The sequence below is a fragment of the Phaethon aethereus genome (genome assembly GCF_964289735.1).
Source record: "Phaethon aethereus genome assembly, chromosome: 10".
In the NCBI taxonomy this organism is placed as follows: domain Eukaryota; kingdom Metazoa; phylum Chordata; class Aves; order Phaethontiformes; family Phaethontidae; genus Phaethon; species Phaethon aethereus.
In genome coordinates, this window is record NC_138586.1 from 16333710 (window position 1) to 16351910 (window position 18201).

At 47.8% G+C, this 18201-nt stretch overlaps 2 protein-coding genes across 2 annotated transcripts in view; one reads left to right on the forward strand and one right to left on the reverse strand.

Moving 5' to 3' along the window:
* The window catches only part of LOC309408343 (integrator complex subunit 6-like), a gene marked incomplete at both ends in the record, with an annotated part of 41891 nt that extends 40242 nt beyond the window's left edge, over nt 1-1649 (forward strand). Inside the window, 2 exons of the mRNA XM_082004152.1 lie at nt 1036-1129; nt 1550-1649. Of these exons, the coding sequence (XP_081860278.1) occupies nt 1036-1129; nt 1550-1649 (194 nt within the window). The remainder of the gene's footprint in view (nt 1-1035; nt 1130-1549) is intronic.
* Nucleotides 1650-14929: 13280 nt separating this feature from the next.
* On the reverse strand, nt 14930-17827 carry MMGT1 (membrane magnesium transporter 1; the record flags this gene model as incomplete). The annotated part of the gene is made up of 4 exons (XM_082004059.1): nt 14930-15092; nt 16009-16112; nt 17045-17097; nt 17746-17827. The coding sequence occupies 4 exons, from the start codon at nt 17825-17827 to the stop codon at nt 14930-14932; spliced, it is 402 nt and encodes a 133-aa protein (XP_081860185.1).
* Nucleotides 17828-18201: the final 374 nt, after the last annotated feature.

The following is an 18201-nucleotide window of genomic DNA, read 5'->3' on the forward strand; positions in this document are numbered from 1 at the left end:
TTACTGAGTATTTTTCTAATACATTGTCAAGTTCCAGTAATTAGTATAATAGAGTATTCTTAACTCTTCTGTTTTTCTGATCTTCCATTGCTTTCCCAAAACTCAGTATTTTGTTGAGGCATATAGTCATTGTGGGAGGCTGAGGCTGTTGAGAGATGAAGCCATTTTTATGACGCATTATGTATTTTATTTTTAAGATGTTTTAAAACTTCCTACTTGGGTATGCCTTTGCTTCCTGTTCTGCCAAGTGGACTCATCTAATCGTACCAAATTCAAGTCTGGTAAATGGTGATGTAGAGTAAAATAGTACTATGTTCAGTATGAGTCATCTGTCTTGCTGCAGAGTTCAGGCAGATGTTAAAGAAAGAAGCTAAATGGTAGTAGGGTTAAATATGTACAAATATTCACACTTCTGACCATATATCCTCACTGTGCCTGCTGCATCACTCTGAGCAGGCTTTTAGTCGCAGCACCATACATATCTTCATACAGGGTTCAACTACGGAAAATACTGAAACAATGCTATTTTTTTATTTGTTTCTAATTTAAGGTATCCAGTTCATTCTTTTGCAGTGGATGTATTTACTGTGTACCAGTAAGATAGTTATATTAATTGTGCTCACACTAAGCACTGATAATTAGTCTTTCTAAGAGAACCCTCTGCTTTTGGAAATGACAGCTCTACGTTAAAATAGGGCTTGGTGGCCCTATGTGTGTATTAACTGCCAACGATGGCACTGTGTTCATGGAGATACGAGGCTTCTCTATCTAGCCTGCATTTTCTGAGGGCAGATGTTTCTAGCTGCTGCTTTTAGAGAGAACCTAATTCTTTGGTGCCACATTTGAATACCAGATCATCAGTATCACTTCAAATTATTGGTATCACCTGCGTTCTGTGCATAAAGACAGTGTGGGCTTTTTTCTTGCCTTAACATGTATTACCATACACAGAAGTGTGAAACTCTGGGCTTTATTTTTTTCTTTTGGCTGTTAAGACTTATTTTTTAATACATGGTTGGATTTTTATCTTTTTAGATTATGAAAAAATTTTCTCTCTTCTTGAGGAGGTACAAGGACCTATGGAAATTCAGAAGTATTTCATTGAATTTGCTATCAAGGAAGCAGCAAGGTTTGTATAGATATAAATGGCTCGGAGTCATAAATTGAATGTTAATTTAGATCATGAATAAAAATCATAAATCAGTAAATCATAAACTTCTCCAGAACTGGTATTTTCTGTTTTCCTTTTTGACGTATTTCATTTACTGTAGTAGTTTTAGTGGTCAAACTACCATTATATTTTTATGGAGTAAGTGGCCTTTACTTAAAGTTTAAATGTGAAATAGAGAGATGGGTCATTATTGAAGATAAACCCAAAATTTGGGTGGGTTGGGGAAGGGCAGCTGTATTAAATTAAATTTCCAAGCTCTTCCATACTGGAAACAGAGACCCTCTGGTAACATGGTTTGTCATGGCTGAATAGTCTTTGAGTTTGTTCAACTGTATTTTTGGAAGAAAAAAATTAAATTGCTCTCCTTCTCTTCCTTAGGTTTAAAAAACGGGTCTTAATACAACACTTAGAGAGAATACTAGAGGAGCTAGAGTTCAACAGCCTACCCAACAGAATTAATCATGTCAACAGTAGATAATAATGTACCGGCCAGACGAATATGGACCAGAAATGAGTTTGCTGTGCCGCAGAAGAATGGAAGAGGATGTAGCTGCTGCCCTCACCATCTTTGCAGTCAAGTGATTTTACTGTCACAGTCTGAGAAGAAGCAGTGGAGCTTTAACTTTAAGAACCTCTATCGGCAGAAGCTGGGCTATAACCTTAAGGATTTGCTATGAAAGGTGTGGCTTTTTTCCTGTGGAGGGTGCTATTTGCTCAACAGGCTGAAGAAAATAACCATTGCTGCCCCTCCTGCAGGTGATGAGAATTTACTCATTTGAATGCTGTCATTAGACATTTTACGTGCTATAGGCAGCAGGTTGCACTAAAATGGGGCACTGTCAAATGCACACACTGTCTGCATCGTGGAGAGAGCCCGTGTGTTCCCAAAAAAAACCCTCCCAGAAACACCTGCACTGGTAAAATTGCATGTTGCCACCACAGAGACAAGGGTCTTGTTCCCAAGAACTGCTAGCCATGCCTTTAAACTTGAGATTCAGTGTAGATTGAGAGTAAAGAAACTGCTATTGTGTTAATGAAAGCTAAAGACAGCCCTGTGACTGTTACCACCTGATGGTCACTAAACAATCTACCTCAGACTCTCTTCTGTTTTGTCTGCAGACATTATGAAAGTGCACCTGAGGCTTCCCAGGTCCCCGACTTCAGTTCTCTTTCATCCTGTGAGGAGGACGGAGATTCTTCAGGTGGCCTTGGCACACGCTGTGCTTTGGAAGCACTAAAAGGAAACGCTTTTAAAAACGTGTATTTTAATGTTCATACAAAAGAGATTATTTTGAACAGTATTGTTACCAGATCACTAATTTGATATTTTAACTGTATAAATTTTTTGGAACATATGTGTATATATAAAATAAACCATTTTATTAATTTTTAATAATTGCTAATCTGAGGAGTCTGTAGCGGGCAGCACCGAGTTCCTCCAGTTGTCTGTTACCAACAGACTGCTAATATTTTTGTAAAACCAGTAAGTAGTGTAGCTATATTGCAGCTGAACCTGATCTGTAAACCCTCAAACACAGCTTGTGGTGATAGTTGCAGAATGTACTTGTACCCTGGAGCACCTGCCCCATCACTCAGCTTGGCCTGTGCAGGGTACACATTTTTATTCAGTATTGAAGTTGCTAAGCTGCAATTTACCAAACCCTTGGTTACCTGAGCTGGTATCCTCTCCTCCGTTCCTCTTACTGTTTTGTCCAAAGATAATTTTATATATCGCAAAACATACAAAGAAGACTGAAGCACCTGCATGTAATTATTTTTTTCCTTTGAAGCAGTACCAATAATGTGCCAGTAGGAAGCAGCTCTTCTGATAATTGTGTATTTGCAGTTACTCACACATAACATTCTCTGATCCTCTTAACAGCTTTCTTTTAAAGACAGGTTGAAGTTGTGCTCATGTTAACTAGCTCTTTGCTTCATGCTGCAAATATCCTAGGGATTCCGGTTGACGAGCCAGTGCATGAGAGGCAGGGAAACAGATTTTAGCTGGTGGGCCGGTACCTCTCTGTTCCTACTGATATTTTTAGTACTAGTCAGCTAGTGAGACATCTCTTCCATCTGCTCTGGAGCAGTGGCCTTGTCTCTCTGGAAGATGCAGTTTGACCATTGGAACTATACCAGTGAAATTCAAGAAGGAGAAGGAAATAAAATCCAGCAACAGCAAATCTCTGCCAGTGCTACATGAATGAAGTGACATGGGGAAAGGCATCATTATAAATGTGTCCTAATTCTTAGAAGTAACTTTTATTCATCTGTACAATTGAACACTTTTTAAAAAACACAGAAATACATTGGAATGATACAAAGGGGGATTCACTCCATCAAAATCATTACATGGAAGCTGTATGTCACCATGATAGACCTCCCATGTCTAGTGTTGGACTCTTCAAAGGGAATTTATTTAGAGAAGGTCAGATATACTGTGCATACCTTGTTTTAAAATGGCCTAGTTGCATGCATCAAGTTGCATGTAATATGCTATTTTTGAAGTAGTAGGTGGTTAAGAGGAGGTAGCTCTCTTCTATCTAGTTAACAGCTATTTAATTTTCTTTCCTGATTCCAGAGACACTCACTTGATTATAATGTGCCTGAGCAGGGGCTGAGTTTTTAACTAGTTACCTTGTTAGTATGTAAGCCTGCTCTTTTGATGTGATGCAGTTGGCTCCCAAATTAGCTCCAGGAAGCTGGTGACTTTCATTCACTTGTTTGGATTCTTGTACCTCAGCAAATGCACAGAAATGACAAAATAGCCCCTTCAAGTCCAAGCAGTGAGACTTTTCCTCTACCTCATCATTATTTTATTTGAATAAATTTAATTTGGATCAGAATATTGGAGGGGAAGAAACCTTATGTGAACTGGACATGAGTCTTCATAACAAGGAAGATGTACCGTCCTCACAGGTTGCGTCAGTGAAGAGATGAAGAAAAAGAGTGGCAGTAATCCGTCTAAGCGTGCACACAGCCCCGTGTCCCACATGGAGCACAAAATTAACATTGCTTGCTTAGAAAACAGTAAATGCTCCACATCCGAGTTAAGGAGAAGCTTAACAGACAACTTGTCATAAGGCCAACAGCCGTGTGGGATGTGCATGGAACCTGCATTGAACAAATACAGCCGCCAGCTTTGCGTGGCACGCTTCCCTTCGGCGTGCAACCGGGGCGCCCGGGAGATGTTCTGCTAGCGTGAAGCCTTTTGCCTTTTCTAGGTAGAGACCATGACCCCAGAAGCAACAGCTGCGTTGCTGAGAGCGTGTCTAGTCTGCGTGACAGATAAGCCTCTGCACAACAGGAGTGTTCCTCAGCGAGGGCTCGGGGGGCTGCACAGGCCCACAAGTGTATACGGGTGCATGGGTAGAATCTGGAAAGCTGTATGCCCTTTGCTCAAACCTGCATTTTTGAGCCCTTATCTAAGGTTGAAATAATGTGGCACACTTAAACTGGAATGTTAGGAAGTGGGGAAAAAATAATAGGCTCGCTGTGTTTTCTGTAAGGAGTGTTGTCTAACAATCTGAATTAACAAATGAAGGAATCTCCCTGCCATGGGTGGAAGAGCTGTGTGGTACTTTGGAGTCTGGATACCTGTATGTATTCTGGTTCTTCTATTTCCTGACCCTCTGTTAACGGGCGATGAGGATGCCTAGTTATCTTGGTGTTTACAAGGAGAAAACAAGGAGTTTTCTCTCTTCAGATGAGCCCATAACCATGCAGCTCCCAGTCCAGTCACTGATGGCAGAAGTCTGTTAGGTGCTGCTGTGCCCAGTTTGTGGGTGCAGTGCATGTATGACAGACAAGTGTATTCTTGCCCAGGCTTAACCAGCATCAGAAAAATGATTGTCATCTTCCAAAATAAAAGCTGCAGAGGCTGTTACTGCGCTATGCTTTACTTTGCAGTGGTCAAGCAGTTATGTATCTTCCTTTACAGGAAGCTGGACAAAAACCCAAACCAAAACACCCCCCACCCCCCTTTTTTTTTTTTCTTCTGGTAATTTTTTCCAGGTTCTGCCTCTAAACTGGATGGCTGAAATGGCAGCAATGTAGGGTATTGAGTTTGTTTCCTTTTGTCCTCTTCTGTAATACCTGCTAAGAAACTTCTGATGGAAAAATACGAGTGGAAATGCATTGGCTAACAGAAACAAACTTAAAAAAAACTATAAAGCTGAACTACAGTGTTTCATACCAGCGACATCACACCTTTAGCAAATGGACTCTAGAGTGCTTGTCTTGAAGAATATACAACCTAGTTAAGCTGAAAACAAGGCCAAAGACACTCCATATCTGGCAGAAACAAGATTTGGCAGAGATCTGAAGGAAGGATGTTAGTCACTGGATTTGAAAGGAGCTGCTGCATTCAGGTTTGCAGAAACAAGCTGGAGTCTGTCTTAAGTGGAAAAGGAAGAAACTGGAGAAGAATAGTGCCTTGGGACTTAGCAAAAATCTTGTGGCCTGTAGGAATTGTTAAGCTGTACTTTTAAATCTGAACTTTGTGATCAGTTTTTGACTGCCTTATTTAGGCTGTCATTGCAGGGAGGGAAGACTAAACCAAAAAGGCTGGACCTGTCTGATTTTCTGTGTTCCACTTCAGCTGCAACCTGGCATGTTGTTTCATCCTTGAAAGTAGACTGTTGGCTTGGCTTTAGCGTTGGTGGTTTTATTCTCTTGCTCTGCGTTGGCAGCGTGTGTCACTGTCTCTCGGTAGTGGCTGAAACAGTGCGGCAGTTTTGTGGAAACCCTTTTGTCCATCGAGCAGGGAGTGCAGGTAGCGGCTGTGGGTAGAGTCGGAGGGAAAAGCAGCTGCCTCTTGCATGCTGTGAAAGCTGGTTCAATTTTGGTCCATTTCAGAGCCTTCGTTGTAAAAGCGTATGAGATGCTTCTCAGGGCTGGGAGCGCAAATCTGGTAACTTCAGCAGCAGATTCAGAGTTCAGAAGAAGAATGCATCAGGGAAGGAGTTAAACTGTTGGTACAGCCTTGTGCTAAACTCACTGCAGGGTGTTTTCACACGCAGTGGAAGAACATAGCTGTGTGTGCCTTCCCTGAGTTGGCAGCCATGTGGGGTTGCCAGGAATGGTGACTGCTGGCACCATGTAAAGAAAACAAAATCACCCTTTACTATGAGTTGAGAAGCTATCAAAGCAGCTGCATATTTCATAAGATTTTGAGCTTGAGCTAAGGCTCTTAAACAATTTCCAATGAAGTCCAAAAGAATAGTTTGGCCGGGGAAAGGCAGTGGAATGGAAACCCCCAATCGGATTTTTGCTGGAGATATATTTGTTTTTTTTGAGAGCTTGGGGAAGTTTCATCTCCACATCTGCAATGGGAATTTCACAGCTATTTTCTACTTCTGGACCAGCTCCAACAGCAGTGGAAGTAGCTGGGTCCTTGGCACTTAGATATGCTAGCTGTCATCTCAATCACTGTCACTCCTCTAATGCAAGCAGTCGTGCATAATGTCCCTGAAAATACTGGGCACCTCTGGCAATTTGCTGTATCCCAATGATCCACTCGCCACTGCTGAGCAGCTGGTGGGAGGCACGGAAAGCTATTTGCAAAGCATCCTCATGGTGCGTGCACGTTTGTAAAATACAGCCTCGCAGGACAGTGAGGAGAGGTTTACAAAGCATTTTGGTAGTTTCAAGGGCAAAGCTCTATTTGCGTGGTCGGCCTATTTCTTGTCATTTTCTCCAAAGTACCTGCATATTTTAATGTTGAAGTTTTATTTGTAAATATTTAATATGTAGAATATGTCAGAGAGGTTCAGCCTTCCGTAAAGGATGGAGTTGGAAGACTTCCCCTCTTGCTTCATCTTGCAGCTGCGACCTGTCTGCTTGTGCAGAGGTGGCCCTTGCAGGGAAGGATGCTGGACTGCGCTCGGGTGTTCCCTGGGGAGCGACTCTGCTCCGGACCTGTCCCGGGTCTTGGATGCGTGATGACGGGCAACTGCCTCCTGGCCACTGGAGCTGGATTTTTTCTGAATTTGTGGAAATGGACGTAGTATTTCTTGAGGTTGTGGTGATAGCAGAGTGAGCAGTTGCTGTCTGAGCACAACTTTTAAAGCTTAGGAACCTGTCAGTGTAATTGGGGTTTGATCGTAGACAGTTGAAGGTGTTTTGATCAGTCTGCGTTGCTGTAGTAGTTGCCTGATCTCTTGGTAGTGGGTGCCTCAGGATTCAAGGGTGCTTTCCTAAGTAGGACAGAAATAAAAATGAGCCTTCTTCCCCAAGACTAAAAAGTGATTAAAAAAAAAAAAAAAAAGGCATTTTGCTGATTGCAGATGATTATAACGCAGCTGCTCGACAGTGACATCCCAGCCATGGAAAAAAAAACATTGGTTCTTCAAGCTATTTTTCAGTCCCTGCAATGTATTAAAATCCTTCATGCACAGCTGGCACATTTAACTTCGATTATGTTGTTGAAGTGACTGATCTGAGAGCAGCCCGGATCACAGTTGCTTGCAGAATTTGAAAATAAGGTTGTTCCAATTCATCTGCAGTTGGTTATTTTGGAAGAGACAAACTATCTCGAGTACTTTTAGGGCTGCTAATTAAAGTCTTGTGGCACTCCTTTGAGAGAGTCTTTAATGATGGATGGAGGGACTTACCCAAGGTCATATAGTGTGTCACTAGCAAAGATGATTATAAAATCCATGTCCTAATTTGGTCTTGTACACCGAATTATTTCCCTGGTGCTGAAAATCCCACCACAAAACAACATGCTGGCTGCTGGGCTCTTGCGCGTGTCGGCGGGCTCCTCCCTGCGCTCTCTGACCCGCCAGCCTGGGTCTGGCCTGGGGTGGGGACGGCGCAGGCACCCCATGGCTGGCTTCCACGCAGAGGTGGCTGAAGTGGGTGCCTTGTGCTGGAAGTGCGCTTCTGGGGCAGGAAAAAAATGGGAGCTCGGAAAGAGGGAGGTGGGAAGGCTGTAGAGAAGTTGCCCGAGCCCATAGGTGCTCATGGTGTTACTGCCTCTTCTTTAAAGTTGAGTTGTGGCTTCCGACCTGAGCTGCTCCGGTGCCTGTGCTTTCTCAGCCATGTAAAAGTGTATTTTTAAATTCTTCCCGGCGTTCCCACATTCAGGGCTTCACCTTTTGCCAACAAGAAGCGGGCAGAGCGTAGAAGCTGCTGTCCAAAATGAGCGTTAGTGGAAAAGGAGACGGTGGGAAACTGATGAGCTCTGGAAGAGGCTGTTTGAAGTGCATCACGTTCAGCAAATCCTCCTGCGGGAGTATTGTTAGAAAACAGGAATACGAACGCGTGGCACTTGCGCTGCAGCGGCAGCGTTTGTCTTGCCGTGGGCTGGATGCAGGCAGGGCGTGCAGGGGCTCGGTGTGCTGGCGCGAGGTGCTGGGCAGGGTGCTCAGCGGCTGCTGCGGCTCTCCCTGCGGCTTGCAGGAGGTGAAACCGGGTGAGAGCGACTCCGGGGAACTGGCCGTGAATTCCCCTGGGGAAAGGTGATTGCTGGTGAGTCACGGCCTGGGCTGAGATGGGAAAATGTTGCTGGGTAATAGGTTGAGGGATGGCTGTTTGAGCGATGCCTCTTTCCAGAAGTTCACACAGCAGGACCCTGAGGAGGCTCTGACCTCGCGGGGCAGCTGGAAGTTGTTTTTTGTCTGGGTTCCAGGTGGCCAAATCCTGCATCCCTATGGATGTAAGCAGAGCGGGCTCCCCTTCCCAGGGTCTGTGTTGCGCCCCTGGGCTTGGTGTGCCCGCTCTGTTGAGGTGAGAAGGGGCTGTGAAAGCAAGGCAACGAGAGGGGCTGCTCTCATCACGATAGGAAACCAGTAAGAGGCTGAAGATGCCAATGAAAGCCTTGCCCTGTTCATCCCCAGCTGCGGACCTGCGGATGGGGAGCTTCTCAGAAAGGTGGAAACCTGCACCAAGACGGAGTCCTTGGGGTGGCCGTCGCACGTGCTCGGCGCGCGGCCGGAGTCGATGCCTTGTGAGCGGGGTGTCGCGGTGCCCATCGTGCTGATGGACACCCACTCTGCTCCTCCTGGAACTGCACACGTCGTGACTCACCTCTTGGGCTTCTTCCAGTGCTCTTGTCTTAACTTGCGCGTGAACTGATCCCCGCCGAGCGCGCCGGTGCCCTGCTCCCCAGAACGTGGCGGGGTTGAGCCCCGTTTCTGGCCCTTTTCCAGCTCTGCAGTTGCTGCTTAAGCGTGAGAAGCAAGGGCAGAGAGGGGAACACCTTGCGCACCTCCCCGGACCACTGTTCACATCGTGCCGGGCGGGCAGACGTCTGCCTGTCCCTTTCAGAGGTTGTCCTCTCCTGCCAGCCCTGACCGACCCAAGGCAGCGGCGCAGCAGACCCGGCTTTATAAACCAGCCCTGTTGCACCCCTTAAGGTATGTGGGTCCCTCCCACATGAGATGAACGTAGGTCTTGCTCTGCTGTGGCTTTCCCTTTGTGATCTGAGGCTTCTGTCTTCAAACAGGTATTGAAGTAGCAGCCGGCTTCTGCTTCAAAGTGGTGGTGGCAACTTTTAGGTTGAAATGGCGCTGCTGTCACCAAGGTCCCCGGGCAGAGATCTGTATGAGACGCGGGGGCTGCAAACCAGATGCTGCGTGGTGGTCATGGAGCAGCAGGGAGGGTTATTTGGCCCCTTCTCTCCGTGTGCTTTGTGTTGTGCTGGGGAGGTGCTGCCTTGCTGTGGGGTTGCCCTCGCTGTGGCTTGCGGGTGCCTTGGAGGCTTCAGTAACGTCCCGGGCAGCGACAGCTTCTCGTGGATGCAGGGAAGCGAGCTTCTCCTTGGAGCGCCTGCCAAACTGGCTCCTCCAAAAGTGCTTTTTGATGCAAGTGTTGTGTTTTGTGCGGTTCTGCATCTGGGACGGGGGAGTAAATCGCTGCTTCAGCATTTGCTGTGTGCACCAGGCGCTCGTCCTGCATCCTGCGCTGCAGAGAGACCTGGGGACAGGGAATGCTGGAGCAGCCTGGGGCTCGGAGGACGTCAACGCTGGCCTTGCGTGGCTGGCCCTGAACTGCTCTAAAATATGCAGCAGAAATGCCTTGGGGGAGGAGAGGAATTTTTTTCTTCTTTTTTTTTAAATCCAGAGTGAAGTCCTCCTGCAGCACGGCGCACCTCCAGCTAATCCCCGGGAAACTGGTTCAGCCAGCACCAGCCCGGGCATGGAGGGCACTGCCAGCGCCGGCTGCGCTGCCTGGCAGCAAGGGTTACACCAGGGACATGAGCTGGGAGTAAATAGCTGCATCTGTCTGTGCGGGGGTCTGTGGGTTCCCTGGGACCACCAGCATAAGATGAGCCGTTGGTTTGATAATCCAAATGTCACCTTTTAACTTTTTTTTTTTTTTTTTCTCCCTTCCTTTGAAAATGGGCTGGTAAACCGTGACACCGCACGGCCTGGGCCCCGGCCAGAGAGCCCTGGGGTCGTGTTCCTGCTCGCGCTGCCAGGCTCTGGCTGCCTCGCTGCTGCGTGAACTCCCGTTTGCCTTTCTTGGCTGGAAAAAGGATTAAGTTAGCAGGACAGGAAAATTAATTAGCTGCCATTTTAAGGATGTAGCTTTTGTTGCAGTCTGAAGTGTTTTGAAATGACATTGTATCACTGAGACCGATGTGGGGCTGATTAAAAGGCTTTTACCTGCCGGAATACCAGATTTATTTCCGCCATGGTTCTCCCCCAGGTGATTACGGCTTCAAGGTGAACCTCAAGGCCAAATCAAAGGAGTGTTTTTCCTTTGCTGCTGGTGCCAGCTGTGGAAAGCGGGTACCAAAGTTTTTTTTCTGCTTGTTTGACGTTCAAAATAGCCTTTCTTCACCCTTCCCGTCGGCGCAGGCAGCCTGCCAGCTCGGCGCAGGCCCCGGCTGGGGCAGCAGGGAACTGCGAACGAGCTGCAGTTTCCCTGCCCCGCCGAGGCTGGGGGTGTGGGGGACGGGGGGGATCCCACGGGGAGCTCGGGGGCGATGCCGTGGCCCCAGACGCTGTGGGGTGAGCCTCAGCCTTTCTGAATCATCTGGTGGAAAACTGCTGCCCTTTGGTGCAAGTGACCCCCAAAAAAGAGCAGAAATGGTGCCGCTCTCGAGGCGAGGGCTGTATCCAGCTGGAGGATGTCCCCGTAGCTCGTGTCCTCCCTGAAGTGTCACCGCGAAGGGCAGCTCCGCTGCAGCACGGTGAAGGGCGAGGGAAGCCGGAGCATGGGAAGTGAGCGATAAGGAGGCCAAAAATCATTTTAGAGTAGAAAGTAATCGCCGTTCCCTGCTTTCTCCAGGGGCTCAAGGGGCCGGGGCATGGCCGTTAGCCACTGGTTTTCTTTTAATGCAGCGCTCGGCAGCAGCGGGGAGAGGCCTCATCGGCCTCACCCCTTACAAGCAGCGCCCGTGGGTCTCAAAGCCGCACTTGGCTTTCCTGCGCCGCAGCGGTGGCTCCAGCACCCTCCGTCCTGCGGCGTGTGGAGGGGAAGCACAAAAGCTCCTCCGCAACTGCCAGACGTCGGTGGTGGGGAGTTATTTTTCACAAGTGATGCTACGGTTCAGCCCTCGCCGAACTCTCTAGGAAAAGGGACGTCTGCCAGCTGCTCTTCCACCCCAGCCTCCGATTCGGAAAGGGCAGCAACAGTGAAAGATCTCTGCCACAAACGGTGGTCACCATCTTCTCACCTTGTGAGGGGCCAAACGACTCCTGCCCTCCTTAGCTTTAAACAAAAATTCCTCACTGAACTCTCACCGGCTGGTGAGGAGAAGTAGAAAAAAACAGCAAAATTAACACAGATTAAACCTGCTGCTCCAGCAACAAATGCAAATTATCAGCATGGGTTTTTGGTTTTTTGTTTTGTTTGTTTGTTTCTTTGTAGTATTTAATGTAGTAGAAACATCACGTCCTGTAGCCGAAGCAATTCAAGGCATGATGGCAGTAAACGTGCACTGGGCGAGGCTGGAAACGCTTCGGTCTAATCCAGGAAGCTCTTGGCACAACTTTTGCTTTTGAAGAAGGGAAGCTCATCGGTGAAGAACTGCCCTTTGCAAGGTAAGCACAAGGCAGCTTTGGGAGCTGGATGAAGTGCCCCTTCCTTAACACACCGATTATTGGGTATTTTACACCCTCGTGTTGAGCGCTGGGTGCAGACAGCTGCAGCAGCGCGGTAAGCAGACGAAGGGTGAGTCTGGTGCAATCACGATGGATGCCATAGTTAAGCAAACTCTAGTTCTTTGCTAACTTTTTAACCTCCCCCAATGGAAAAGCAGAACAGGGAGTGAAAAATGATCTTGCTCAGTTAAAATCTTGGACTTATCTCCAGCTCCGTGAGTAGGCTGTTTCTCCCAGCGACTGTTGCAACACCAGACCTTGCAAGAGCCTGTCCCGTGGGTTGGCAGGGGATTAGCACATGGTAGAAAAGCCTTCACTATGGTTAAATGGAAGACAGAAAAATATTTCAGCTCTGCCAGATATGTTGAGTAGGAATCTCAAAGGCAGACAGATCCCCAGGCTGGTGACATTTCCCTCATAAATGCTTTGTTTAGCTGCTTTTAGCATGCTATTTTGATACCCCTACTAATCTTACCTCATAGCAGTGAACACCAGGCCAGGCATGCACTTTCACACAGAGCTGCCGTAATTAAGGCAATTGCTTCTTGTCAGTGCGAGGCAGTCACTTAAATATTCAGTCATCAGGGGTTTGCTGCAGCAGGCTCCAGGGTGGTCAGAAATAAACACTCAAACACTTTAAGGATATCAATTTTTATTGGACATTGCAAGATCAATAAGAAAAAATAATTTGTACAGCTTTGTGATATAACCATTTCTGCTGAAGAGTAAGGCTACTTGTCACGAGAAGAGACCTGATGCAGCCAACGGGGTGTTCCTAGCAGGACCCACTCTGCGAAGATGATGTTCTCCACTCGCCCTGTCCCACAGCAGCAGCTTTCACCTTGGGCAGGTCCACGTAGCCTTACAGTAGCACAAATGGGGCTTCTTAGCCGTTAAGGGTGAGCAGCCCTGCTCTAAGAGACCCTCTGCAAATGGCTCACTGCCAACCACAGTCGCAGTACCAGCCTGGTACAGTGGTTACTGGCCTCCTGCCTTGTTTCTCCCTCCCTCCACTAATTCTGTCATTCCTCTGTGCCTCGCAAGGTCACCCGGCTGACGTTCAGCCCTTTCTCCCATGCAGCGGCTGCCGCGCAGCAGCCCTCTTCTCCACGGAAAGAGCTCTGTCCACAGTAGAGCGGGCCTGATACTTGGTATTTTTGAGGCCTTTGGTGACGGTGGCTGGCAGGAGCTAGGGGGGAACCGGGACACTTTAGGAGGTAATCTGGCAGCTCAGATGCTTTCAGCTGGCAGAGTAACCCCTTCTAAGCAAACCCAGATGCTCAAGAGTGATTGTAGAGCAGCAGCTAAGGATATTGCTCTAGCACTGGGGCACCCACTCCATAGGATGGGCAGAGCTAGAAAAAGAGGCTTCGCTTTACACAGTATTTTTGCTAAGCTTTTTGCCTTTGACAGTTCTTAACAGTTACAAAATAAAAACAGATGCTAGGACAAAAGGCTGAGTTTCCACGGCGGCAGTGGGACATCCTCAGACTAGGCAAAATTCTAGCTGGCCCCATCATTATCTCGAACTACCATCCCTTTTCTATGTCAGGTAGGTGAAATGCCAGACCAAGAGAAATTTTAGCATTGATTCAGCCCTTAAGGGGAGATCAGAATTTAGACATCAGTAAGAGTTAAGGACTGTATCATCTGTCCTAATACATGAAATCAAGACAGTAATCATAAATCATCGAAGGGCTTAGCTGGAAAAGAGAAATCAAACTGCAAGGCTCTGTTGGCAGAAAAGGGGGTAGCTGCACTGTGACCGGTTGATTACCTGTACTGTACGGGTGCCAGCAAACAGACCCAGCCCCTGGACCACTGACAGAATGGGTATTTCTTATTGATACTTAAATACTTCTCAAAGAAGATGGCTCGGGAACTTGTATCTGGTGCCAACACAGCATTCAGCCATCTGATGAACATTCCCGTATTCACAACCAAAGAGAACATAAATACAGTGGGTAAACAAGCTGAGCATGGCAGATTATCTATGCGATCAGACGTGAGCTGCCTCCCCCACACAGGCACCAAATTTACAGCAACATCCCAGGCAACTTGGGGCAACGTAGGACAGTTCACATTTAAATAAAGGAGGGCAACAAGGAAATAATGTGATAATGAAAAAATAGGAAGAAAAAAACCCCAACAAACCCTTCACACAACTATTTTTGTAAAAAAATAAAACTGAAAGCAATCTTTTTGACTTCCTGTGCCTACACCGTGCAGGTCTCCTGGGCATCTTAGGAACAGGAGATGCCACCCCTTTTTCTGCTGTTAAGTGATGCAGTGCACACAGTATTTCTGAAGGAGTTCCATAAACTGTAGTGCAAGCAAACTGAGAAAATAAATAACACTCAAACATTCCCTCTTGTCAAAGAGCATTAATTGCAGTAAAAACTAGCTTGCTTTTTGTTTAAACTGAAGTTAAATCAGCTGCAACTTGTTTTAATGTATGAAAATTTGAAGATGTGTTTCACAGCATAACTGTAGAATAATTTACACTGCATTGCCAATTCACAATTCAGTCATTTTCATTAACAGTGTACAAAGAAGGTCCTTAGTTTATATATATATATATACTTTATAAAGTCTGGAAGATCAATATAAATACTGCTCCAGAAATTAAAAAAGTGTTTACATCCCCGACTTGAATATTACATCTCAGTGTCCTGGATTATTATTATTATAATCTGTAAAAGTCTTAGCGGCGCAGAGGTTCAAGTTTTCGAAATTTCAGTGACGAGCTGGATGACAAAGCATCTTGGTTTGAAGAAGAATTCACTGTGTCTGGGGACTGGAACAATACTCTACCACGATGATTAAATACATAAAAAGATGGATGGTTCCTTAATGTGTCAAATGTCCTTCAAAATAAATGTAAAAAGTCAACGTTAATACTCTTTTTAGAACAGGGGTTTTAGAAGTCAGACTAGGGTATACCAACTTTTACAGACACAGAAATACAAGTTTTGAATCCAAAACTCTTCCTTGCTTTTTAATTTTCCTAAACCAAAACACAGAGGAAATGGAAAGCCAAGCGTGAAAAGTACCGACTGCTCAATACACTGAGGTTGTCCACCTCACCAACAAACTTCACCTTCCTTCCTTGAGCTCAGGGGCAGGCCTGTGGCTCACTGCATGCACACGTACCAAATGTGCCAGCCTTAGTTCAGCTGTCACTTGTGTTAATACCTTGACGCTATTTACTGTCCAGCTTTCCATCCCTTTCTGTGCCTAACGCTAAGGGTTTTAGGCGAATGCTATGAAATACAACAATATTTTCATACTCCCCCGTGTTTTTGGAAATGGCCAGCGAGGCCACATGTGGCCATCCAATTTCATACCCTTTTCATAATCTCGATTCAAAATCCCTTCTTTTCTTAAAGTCTTTCAATTATTCTGCCTTGAATAGTTCAGTGTGAGATTCAAGTAATTCAGACTCTTGTAAAGACAAACATAGGGTGAGCCATCTCATGACAGTGGTTTGTGACTGCTGAGGTCTTACTTCCCACGTAGACATTTCATTCCTCTACCAACTCTGCACGGCAGAACTTTGGATGAGGAGAAGCAAGAAGTTTACCTAATTTGTTCCGGTTACCTAACTCTCTCTGAAATTCAAGAAATTGTTGGCTTTCCCAGGTGTGACTGTTCCTCTCAGTGTTACTGTCTACAACATGCATTTAAGAAGAACTGAGCTGAAGAGTGAGCTATTTCACAGCGTTCAGTTTGTGCAGAGAGTACCAGATACAGGTGTTTATGAAAAGAAGAAATAAAACATACTTATTTTTTAGTTCTGAAGTGGCATCCATGTCTTTAAATTCTCCTGCGATATGTACTATCCCATAGCAGGTAACTGCAAAGGCTAACAGAGTCTGAAGAACTATCTGTAACAGAGGGAAGCACAATGCAACACACACATTACTTAATATTCACCCCAAAAAATCTCATCTTTCAAACAGTGCCTCTTGCACTTTTCATCCAAGGTCACTGCTTTACAGAGGTGGGCAATTCAACAGTGGGGAAACTGAGGCACAGGAAGATTAAATACCCCACCTATGGAGCATAGCAAAACAGTGGTAGAGCTGAGAAGAGCTTCAGCTGTCTGACAACCAGTCTGCGCTGCACGAATTGAATTGATTCTCACGGCTCCTCAGCAAGATCCTTAAACAAAACACCGCGTTCTTGTGCGCTTAAGGATCTAATATTCTCTCCGAGAAATGAGTTGGCTGCCAACGCATGCTGTGCAGTGGTGGCAGCTGCTGCTCAGTCCAAACGCCATGCCTGGTTGTCATGGGTATTTGATCTCCTTACCTTTCTGATTAAGCAAAAACGGAACAGATAATAATTGAAGTGGAATTTAAAAAAACAGCAAATAAAATAAATTACCCCCCCCCCCCTTCCTGAAGCAGGTTGTGCTAGGATCAAATGGGCACACAGCCACACTGGATAAACAAATGTCAGCCAACAAAAGCCAGAGGGAGGAGGATGTTTATGCTGCAAAGAAGGAGATGAATGCAAAAGCTCTCTGAGCTGCGTTCAGGGAATTCCTGGACAAGATGTTTCAGGGTAGTTCTGAAGAAGGAGAGAGAGCTCTGGACCTGGGGCTTGTTCTCTCTGACAGATATAACGCACTACAGGAAGTTAGGATAGAAGATACGGGTCTTTTTGACAGAGGAAGCTCAAATGAAAGTGCAATTTAAAAACCACTTTACCCTTTATTCTTGTCTATCACATTAAAAAAAAAAAAGCAATTGAGAGAGACTAAACTACCCACACAGCATTAGGCCTTTCAAACACTGTAAAAACTTAAACTTACATCTATGGGCAATGTTTCATCTTCCTTTTCTGTTAATCTCATATACGAACGATCTACAAGACAGAGACACACACACGCATCAAACACCCTGTGCAAGCAAATGGAACAGCAACACAGACCCCCACAAGATGCTGCTGCTGTAGGTCTTGGGCGTGTGTCAGTCCCGACCACCCCCAAGCAGCCGGGCTGCTCCCGCTCTTGCTTTGAGACGCCGCCGCTGCCGGCGCGGCTGACCCCGCGCAGTGCCCGCCACCGCCTCCGCTCCTCGCTGCCCGGCGGGAGAATGGCGGCAGCGGGGACGGCAGATGCAAGGCATGAAGCCGTGACCCAGCGGCCGGCAGCCCTCCCGTCCTGTCCCGTCCCCGCCCTGCCCCGGCTGCCGCGGCGCCTGCACGGGGCAAGCCCCGCGCTCCTCCCGGTAAGTTCCCGCCGAGCGCCGGCTCCGCTCCCCCCGCAGCCCGGCCCGCAAGGGCAGGGTCAGCCCAGCCGGCGGGGCTGGCGGCGCCGCGGGGGCTCCCCAGGGGGATGATGATGATGATGGTGCGGCCGCGGCCCGGCCCGGCCCGGCCCGGCCCGGCCCCCGCCCCGCAGCTCCCCCGGCGGCCAGGCGGCGGTGACGGGGCCCGGCGGGCCTCCCCGCGCCGCAGCCCCCCTCGGGCGACGCCGCCAGTCCGGGTCCCCCTCGCCGCCCGCTCACTCACGCTGCGCCGCCGAGAAGGCCGCGTGGGCCAGGGCGAAGAGGCCGAGTCCCACCAGCCCCTTCCACACGGAGGCGGCCGCCATCGTCGCCGCCGCTCACCCCGCCGCCGCCGCCAGGGGCGCCCGCCGCCCCCCGGCGCCCGCTGATGGCGTCACGAGAGGGCGGTGCCAGGCCGCTCCCGAGGAGGGGCGTGACTTGGCGCCACGAGGCGTGGACTTTCGCGGAAGGGGGCGTGGCCGCGCCCGCGGGACCGAGAATCCACGGGGTCGGGGTGGACCCCGGGAGGTGGGCTCGTCTCCGGGGGGACAGCGGAGGGAGAAGCGGACCATCGGCCCCCGGGGCCGGCCCGTGCCCTCCCGGCTGAAAGCAGAGCGTGGGGCCGTCGCGGGCCTGGGGTAATTTCCACTTTCCACGTGTTTAACCTCAAAGCTTGAGGAACCCGTGCACGACAAAGTGG